This window comes from Cydia pomonella, chromosome 7 (assembly GCF_033807575.1).
Source record: "Cydia pomonella isolate Wapato2018A chromosome 7, ilCydPomo1, whole genome shotgun sequence".
Taxonomy (NCBI): domain Eukaryota; kingdom Metazoa; phylum Arthropoda; class Insecta; order Lepidoptera; family Tortricidae; genus Cydia; species Cydia pomonella.
Window position 1 is genome coordinate 14,773,471 of NC_084709.1, and position 9,319 is coordinate 14,782,789.

Sequence of the window (9,319 nt, forward strand, 5' to 3'; positions counted from 1 at the left end):
AACTCATAAAACTATTTACACGTTTTCATTTATTCAGGTTTATGTAAAACTTAGACATGCGCCTAATTTATTATTTATACTATTATTCCATCGATATGGTTTTCTACCTGAAATGATTTTATTTTGCAGATATTAAATAGATTACTATACGATATATTGTCAATGCATCCTAGCGGTGACTGCAGTTTTACGTGTGTGAGTGTATGTGCACGCTTGGGAGGTGCGAATGGATGCGTTTATATATAGGTAAGGATGGTCAATGTGGGGCGTCTTCACGCTCGCAACCTTGGATATGGACACGTTAACAAAATTACGTCATAAAATGTAAATTTAAACAAAATATATTTAAAAAATTGGTGATTTTGTTTTTGTGGTGGTGACAAGTTACCTGGATACCGAATGTCAACAATGGCGAGAGTGCTTGCATTGCTGGTAAGTAGTATTAATTAGGATAAGTGTTATTATACCTATAATATTATAATATAATTTAAAAAATGGTTAAATATTTTTAGGCCCTCTTGGCGCACCTATTAGTATTAACAAGCCAAGAAGAGAGTGTTGTCCTGGAAGAGGAAGTGAAAAAACACGATACTAATCAAGTGAGTAATTATAATGCCACACTTAATTGTTGCTTAATTACACTTACAATATCTTGCAAAGACTTAAGTATAGCAGGTTTAGATAAGATGATTTTTTCGGATACTATTCAATACAATTTTGATAGGTTTTAAAGTCACTTTTAAAACTTTACATTGTAATACATCCGGTTCCAAACTAGGCACTTTTTATGGAAAGCTTATTTGATTTCTATTATATAGAGGTAGGTAACAAACTATAACTTTAATGGAAAACTGATTTGATTTCTATTTTTTCTAAAATATTCTTATATCTTTTAATGTTCTACAGTTAATTCATTTGATCATGTAACTGATAAGTTACTATTTAATTTATAACCAACGTAATAAGAATGTTGAAATGACCATATGCCGCTAATGATAACAAGTGTGACAATTTGACACTGGCTACAAAGCCTGCAACTTAAAATGATACTTAAAATGTATGTCCATATCTATAACCTGGCTGCTCTACATAGCACTGTTTTTTTTCCTTCCCATGGTACAAAAAAAATGTAAGTTCTTCCAGCGACAGCGCGTGACAATATACTTATTTGTAAATGTTTTGCACCGAAATGCAGAGTAAATTTGCAAGCGGTGCAAAAAAATTACAAATGGCGATGGCGTAGTTTAGACAAATAGTCACAGGAAGAGCAAAGTTACCTAGTGTTTAGTACCAAGTCTCTTCCTTTCTGTCTACTTAATCAAATCAGTTTTAACTTTTTACCGTTTCAGTTCCGACAAATATGTAAATTACGAATTAACATCGATTAGTGTAATTGATTCAGGAAGCATTTTTCTTTGCTTTCATTGGATTTCGTTGATTTGGTTTTAACGAACTTATTATATAGCTTACGTAGTTGCTTCTTCGTGTTTACTCCTCGGGCGCATTGTAGTATCCTAAAAATTCCAAAAATAATTACAACATTTTGATGAAAATTTATTTGATGGTTTTTAACGTTTATTGATCTAACTTTCATTATATGAAAAAAGTTTAGAAAATATAAACATATAAGTATATATGTTCGGACCTTAACATATTATACCATAATATTTTTTCGTACACATGCGAAGGAAGTAGCACTATGAAAATAAAAGCAACTTTAACTCGTACGTCTTCATGTCCCAAAATTAAATTAGTAAGTGCTGAGTGCTCTCGTAACAGGCAAAATTAGGTTACACTCTTTCTGTTTTTGAAATTATATCACTTCAAAAAGAGATGATGCATAGAAGAGTGCGTATTTTTTTTAAAAGTACCTCTAATAAGTATACGTGTAGGTGTATATTTAAACTTTCGATCTGTATTCAAAATATCTACCTAAAATTTCAATTTTAGATTGCTTGAAGTTATGAAAATTTCATACATGTGTGCAAGTTGAAGTAGGTATGAGTTAAACTTAATCTGATATTATATTCTATGACTAAACTTGATATTAAATTATATGCCTACTCTCTAGTATGCCGCCAGGGCGTCGTCAATAAAATTAACATAAAAATTTCTTCTTTGTGCTATTTTATATTTTATTTGCATTTTTTGGGTTAACAGTATTACGCCCTTCAAACCTTCAAGAAAATAACGTACTCCCATCTTAAAGGCCGGCAACGCACTTACAAACCCTCTGGTGTTGCAAGTGTTCATTGGCGGCGGTAATCGCTTACCATCAGATGATCCGTCTGCTCGTTTGCCTCCTCTATCATAAAAAATATATATTTATCAGGAAATGTACTGGTAAACCAAGTAAATAAATCTATTAGCTACGAATAATTTCATACAACAGCATAATAACAATAACAACGCAAGTGTAGTGACCGCGCAGATAACCTCAAATTAGAGACTTTGCACATCACTGTGAAGAGATTAAATTTATCTCTTTAATTTTTAGTTGTAAAATAAAACTTATTAATGACAGGGAATCCTATACTATTCATAATGACTAAAATGAAGTACCTATTTGTATGACCGTACCTATATTTTAAACACATTTCGTCATTTTGGACCTGAGTAAGTAAATATACTTCCGATTTGTATTCCAACTTTACTTACCTGTATTTTAATAACTTATGATAACTAGTAGAAGTTAAAAATATACGTTTTTTTTCTTCATACATAAGTGACACACCCTGATGAATATTCATATTATATCCAGCAGTATATTCTTATCTGATATTGATAATTAATATAATTATAGTGAAAATATTATATATAAAACACCTGGTCTCATAATAATAATTACAATTTGCATTTCGAAGTATAAAAAAAAAAAACTGTCCAAGGTCTGATATAAAATAAATAATTCGTAATGTGATTATTGTACTCGTAGGTATGCGTCATCTTTAAAAAATTTAATAGCCCCACAAAGTATTGAGAGTTCAAATACAAGAGCATTAACATACCGGTATAACTGCAGTCTGCTGTGGCGAAACCCATAAGCGCCGTATTCGTGTAATAATTGTATTTATGCCACCGTCAGTGCTTCTCATAGGAGTTTTTTCGAAATGTCTGAATTGTGGGACAAAACACAAACACAACATAATTTAATAAGTGGTAGGTATTTTAGAAAGTAGTTTTTTTTTATTAGTTCTTCCTCTTTCTGCATCTTTGTACCTCTTTTGCGTGTATTTACTCATCGCGTTTTAAGAGTAATTTATAATGAAAATTTAATTAATTTTGCACAAAATATGCACAAACTACGAAACTACGATAACATCTTATAGTAACTTTTTGTACCTTAGATATGAAATTTTTAGCCGTTTTCTGGAAATTTCCAACGGGTTCTCTTTTACGGGTTTATTCTGTAATAAGCAAATGTCAAATAAGAAAATAAATGCATTTACTGTAATCAGTGGACACGGTTTTTTTTATTTTACTTAATTTAGGTTATTTAAGTAATCGTCTAAGTTTTAAAGTTATATTTTATTATAGGTTGAATATGATATGATATGATATATATCAATTGTTATGATATGATAGAATAACAATTGTTTTGTAGATAGAAAAAAAATCCAATAGTATTTTTCATCGATTAGTAGTTTAATTTTTTTGCGTATTTCATAATTACTGCAGCATATGCACAAACAGTTATGGAAAATGGTCATTCGTTGTCGCAACGAAAACGATCGATATTACCGCCGATGTAGCTCACCCACTTTTCTCCCACTCGACTCGACTCGGTCAGCCGCAGTAAAAGTACTCTGGCAACCAGTTTCGGCCACTTTTGATTTCTTTAAAGGTATTTGACCCTTAAATTGTAATGTGAACTATGTTTAGTTGGTCACTATGTCAAAATTCAAATGGAATTAGAAATGGAGGTTTAAAATATCGCGGAAAACATTTAATGAGCTTAATGTGTTCTTAAAAATAAAAGATGATCTTTTGTAACACACGCGTAATACGCTCTCTTTTCAACCACCTTCATCTCGGAACTTTTCATTCAATAACAAACAAAAGAAATCACGTATAACATACCTGTCAAATTAAGCCTTCAATCATTTATTTTCGATAAGCTATATATCGTATTAAGCATATTATGTAAAGATTACAAAATAGTGCGCACAGAAGAAAACGAAAGTAAAATAAACGAAAGCGATCCGTCATTGACATTGAGTAACGCGGCGCACGTGCCGCCGTCTCATCTTGAACTTGGCGAAGATGATCAAGTGACATTTAACGTCTGTTTACAAACAGAGATTGTACTAGTCGGTATGTTTAGTTAGCACTAGTTAGTTAATTAATTTGCATATTAGACTAATTATAATATCTAAGCGTGAACAGTGCGTGCCTATTTATTTTAAGGATTGGTTCTTTGACTTTAAACATTGGTTAATGACTTTATTAACAAAAAGCTGTAGAATTCATAATTCAACGAAGATAGTTTATATATAAATATCTTGTTTGCCAAAATTTTCTGTAACCTAGAATTAAAATTTAGCACATCATTAAACGGCGAAAACACAGCAAAAAAATTATCAAAAAAAGAAACCTCAAAGCTGTTAATTAATGCGCATTCTTATTAATTTATACGAACACTTAATTAGAATTTTCATATGGATGACTGTACTGACAGTGTGATTTTTGACGAATAAATATGAAAATAACAATGAACAATAACAAAAATTTCGATTTACCTAGAGGTAAATTTTGGTAGTTATCTGGAACGTAACATTCTGGTGCTTACATTTAACAGTAATATAAATAAATAAAAATATAGAATATTTGAGGACAATCTTACGCAGGTTGACCTAAGCTTAAACTAAGCACCAGTAATTTAATAAATTACTTAAATATTATTGGATAAATTATCAAAAAATAACTAAACTTAAGTACCTAATTATGAAATATCTTACTATTTTATGGTTTTATTTAGGTATTAAAAAAACCATTATGTACTAATTTGATGTATGGTTGATAGCTACCCAATGGTTCCCGCCCACAATCAATTACCTCCATTATACCACTCACATTCCACTCTTATGGAAATCATTAAACCGATCATTTATTATTCAGCATACTAAATTGTAATCGCCAAGCATGCGATGAATTGTCATAATGAGTAAAAGACGGCTCTTGCTCACGCGAGCTATCAATTCACACATTCTTTGGTTCTTTTTTTGTATTTAATAATTTAATTAACGGTATGGTAAAAACACTTTGCTTTCAGGGAAATCCTACTTATTCCTTCAGCTACGGAGTGTCCGATGCAAGCACGGGTGATGTCAAATCGGTATGGGAGTCCAAAGAAGGTGACACTGTTAAAGGTGATACATGAAACGGTATGTTTTTTTTTAAATGATTACACAATTTTAATTATAGTCATATGCCTTTTCTTTACAGGTCATTACAGTGTTGTTGAACCGGATGGTTCTATGAGATCTGTCGAGTACTCAGCCGGTCCTGATACCGGATTCACAGCCGTAGTAAAAAACGATGGGCAGTTAGTTGAAAAAAAGGGTCGTAGTTTGTTTGAAGAAAAATCTCAAAGAGATTTTGGGAAGGTTTACGACTTTTCTGAAGATTCAGAAGACGAAAGAGATTCTTATCTGCCAACTGATAGGAAAAGAGCAAAACACCCATTTGATTCACTATTCAAAGATTATTCCCTAAAAAAGCGGCCAAAGTATCCAAAAGATTTAGAAGCAAGTGACTTCACTCATAGCATTACAATAAAACATCCACTTGATGAAGCGGGAAACGAACCACATAGTCACCAAGGCATTAATTATGACCCAAATTGCAAAAACAAACATAACAAAGAAAACAGCAATTTTTATGGCAATTTAGTAGAATTTGATATAAGCAAAAGGTATCCAGTTAATAAACTTTTCCAACCAACATCGTACGATGAAGACTCGCAGAATTCTCCATCCAACTATGATGCAGAAAAACTTACCAGCCCATTTGGTTTTAATGGATACAAGTTCCCTACGTTATCAGAAGCAGATTTGAGGCTGTTAGCAAATAAATACAAGGGTCGTCCAAGTTACGAAAATGAACACTATCCTATACCTGAATTACCGTTACCGGAAAAGTATTATCCGGACGATATCCCTCCGCGACCGAAGAAGAAAAACAGGCCACCGAAAATCCCGGATTATAGCTATCCTAGCGATGACATAAACGATTACATACTTGTGCCGAAAAAGAAATTTAAGAATCCCCCGAGGATTCCTGATGATTACAGACACGAAGAGGATGATTACGAGCGTCCGCAATACTCTAACGATGATGATGATGATGACGACCGACACCGACAGCCGAACAAGGGCGAGAAAAAAATCGTCCGTAAAATAATTAAAAAGAGAAAGCCGGTCATCAACTTATTAGATATCCTTGATATTTAATTTTATATTACTAATTACAAACTAGGTAATAAAAGTGCTTGAAATAATTTCTAAGATAACAGATATTATACAGACCGAAATGCATTAAACTAACGTATATATTTTTTTAGTTCACTTTTTGCTAGCTGTGACATTAGATTAGACAATTATTTGATCTAAGTAATACAATAAAAGAAAAATAAATTCAGGTGTAGGCCGTTAATTCATTACTTTTATGAATTACCCATAATACCGCAATAATTTAAAAAAAAAAATATTTTTTGTAAATGAAAAGGTAAATTAAAATTGTGGTTTGTTAAATAAAATCAATTTCTGTTTAATTTTGTAATTGCATTTGGACGAGATACAATGTACCAAAATTCAAAATTCAAAAATTTATTCTGCAAGTAGGCCTTAAGGGCTCTTTTACAAGTCAATACCAAAGTATTAAACCTAAGTATTTAAACATTCCTTATTTATTGTGATGTTTGTTTAAATTTCATTTAACTCAGAAAGTTTAAATATAGTTTGTGAGAAGAAGGCACGATACGAAACATACGATGCTATTTTATAATTCATTAGTAGGAAGTATTAAACACCAATGTCGATGTAAATAGCATAATAAAACGAAAACTGTTCGATGGTTTTTTTTTTAATTAAGTATACCCCTACACCCTACAAAAATAATTAAAGTGGTTAAGAGTAGGTAAGTGGCAATTTTTTTTTGTTTTATTCTAATTGTGGTCTTAGTTTCAACGTCTTGAACGAAAAACGTTTTAACGAAATTTTTGTACAATCAAATTATATATGTACAATAAAACACATAAACATAGTCTCCATTGTCAAAATAAAGACATTCACGGGGCGTTTCTAAACAATTCTGTGAATGTGTTACTAATGGTTTTCGGCGAACTGTATCAGTTATGCTCTTGCGCAAGCAATCTTCAATGATAGCGAAAGTGCCAGCGCCGGCGCACGAGTGGAAGCGTTACGTCACAAGGACGTTGGGTTATTTATAACTTGTTTACTTTAAAGGGTCTTTTTTGTTTTACTGCAGACAGATAAAATGTAACTAGGTCACTACAGCAGGTTTAGGTAGGTATTTCTTATATCCACCTATTTTAATGATTTTAATTACGTAAAATCATAATAAATAGAGTCAGGTTAACTAGCTAACTAGCTCTAGCTCCCTATAATGTATTAAATAGTTTCTTAAACTAGATACGTTTGTAATTGTGAGCGATTAGTTACGTGTAAGTACAGTCAGCCTCAATAGTAGCAGATGAAACAACGCGCCAAAACCATCTGCCACTCTTTTCTTTTGAATATAGAGATATATTTCCACAGTTCGCGTTCTAAGGATTCTGTAATAGTTTTATTGTTTTACGTATACTGTATATGTTACGGGTAATGCTAGAAGATTACTTAAACTCAAGTTTACCCTGGTATCACTAGGTTTTTTAAAACTTTATTTTGTATTCTGCGTTTATCCGTATACATCCAGGACAGGTCTACCCAATACTGGGAGAGTAATGTCAGAAGTGATGATGCAACACCTAACATTACCCAGCTAATATTGGGTAGATCTAGATGTGCACGGGTAAACGCCGGATACAGATTAATGTTGTTTAAATTTTCGGACTTTACCCAAAAAGCTTATACTCAATATACTCATACACACTACATAATTATATGTACCTAGTAAAGTCAGATCAAGCTAAGTTAGCAACGATTTTGATAGCTCAACCTATGCAAGTGTTAAGTAAACGTCATAATTTCATAGACGTCGTTTAAAATAACACTTGCACTGTATGAACTATCAAAATCGCTGCCAACTTATCTTGGTCTGACTCTATAGAGATACATATCTTTATGTTAACAGGCCAATTCTAACGTGCACTGACAGATAACTGATATGATTCAAATATCATTTGAATATCAGTTTAATGTCACCGCACGTTTGACTTGGCTTGTAAGTTATAGAGAATGCCAATTCGAACATGCCGAAATTTAAATTATATTGGAATCATATCAGTTAACTGTGACCAAAACATGCACAGAGCAAAATGAACGCGCGATCGACAGCTAACTGATTTGATTCCAATATGACTTAAATATCGGTTTGAAATAAGTGCCCTTTTGAATTGGTTTGTTTGATGCGTAGCCTGGTTTTGATGCTGACTGTGGGTACCTACATATGGCCCGATTCGAAGAATGAGATACAATAACGATAAGTTCTGGTTTAGATAAGTTCTGATTTAGATATCGTTTGCATGTTGTATAATTGACAGAAGCAGCTCGATTTGTGCAACCAATGTCACTTTGGCGTTAGAAATATCGGAGATAGATCTTATTGGGATAACAGCGGAATCAAAATAAACGTCAATTTTGACAGTTATCGATCTTTTAAAGATCTTTCCAAGATCTTAAACGTGTCTTAATCATTCTTCGAATCGGGCCGTTACATACGTACATCTATATTACCTCAGTAGATTTCACACGCCAATGTGAAGGAAATCCGTAATGTATCTTACGATACAACTACGAAACAACACTAATCAATGGATCGGACAAAGCAGTTTGTGAAATGTTATTAGCACCAATCTGACTTCCAGCTAGACGGTAGATCCGGTGTATATCTAGTGCATACTTGTTATGTTTTATGAACCAAATCAACCTACTTCTGACAAATGCAAAATTACATTACGTCAAACGTAACGACACATTGTGTTTGATTTAGTATATATATCAAAATTTTATATTAATTTTAATTTTCACGGCCTCATGGCCTAGTCGGTAATGCACTACGAAGCAGGTCTTGGGTTCGAATCCTGGTAAGGGTATTTACCTATTTGTGTATGAATCACAAATAATTGTCCATGAGTTAT

The 9,319-nt window shown here is 32.5% G+C and overlaps 1 protein-coding gene across 1 annotated transcript; it reads left to right on the forward strand.

Annotated features, from left to right (window-relative positions):
- LOC133519907 (uncharacterized) lies at window positions 1-9,108 on the forward strand. Its single transcript, XM_061854103.1, has 4 exons — window positions 1-432; window positions 513-599; window positions 5,273-5,369; window positions 5,446-9,108. Exons 1-4 carry the CDS (start codon window positions 400-402, stop codon window positions 6,450-6,452), a joined length of 1,224 nt encoding a protein of 407 aa, XP_061710087.1. The 5' UTR covers window positions 1-399; the 3' UTR covers window positions 6,453-9,108.
- The last annotated feature ends 211 nt before the right edge of the window (window positions 9,109-9,319 follow it).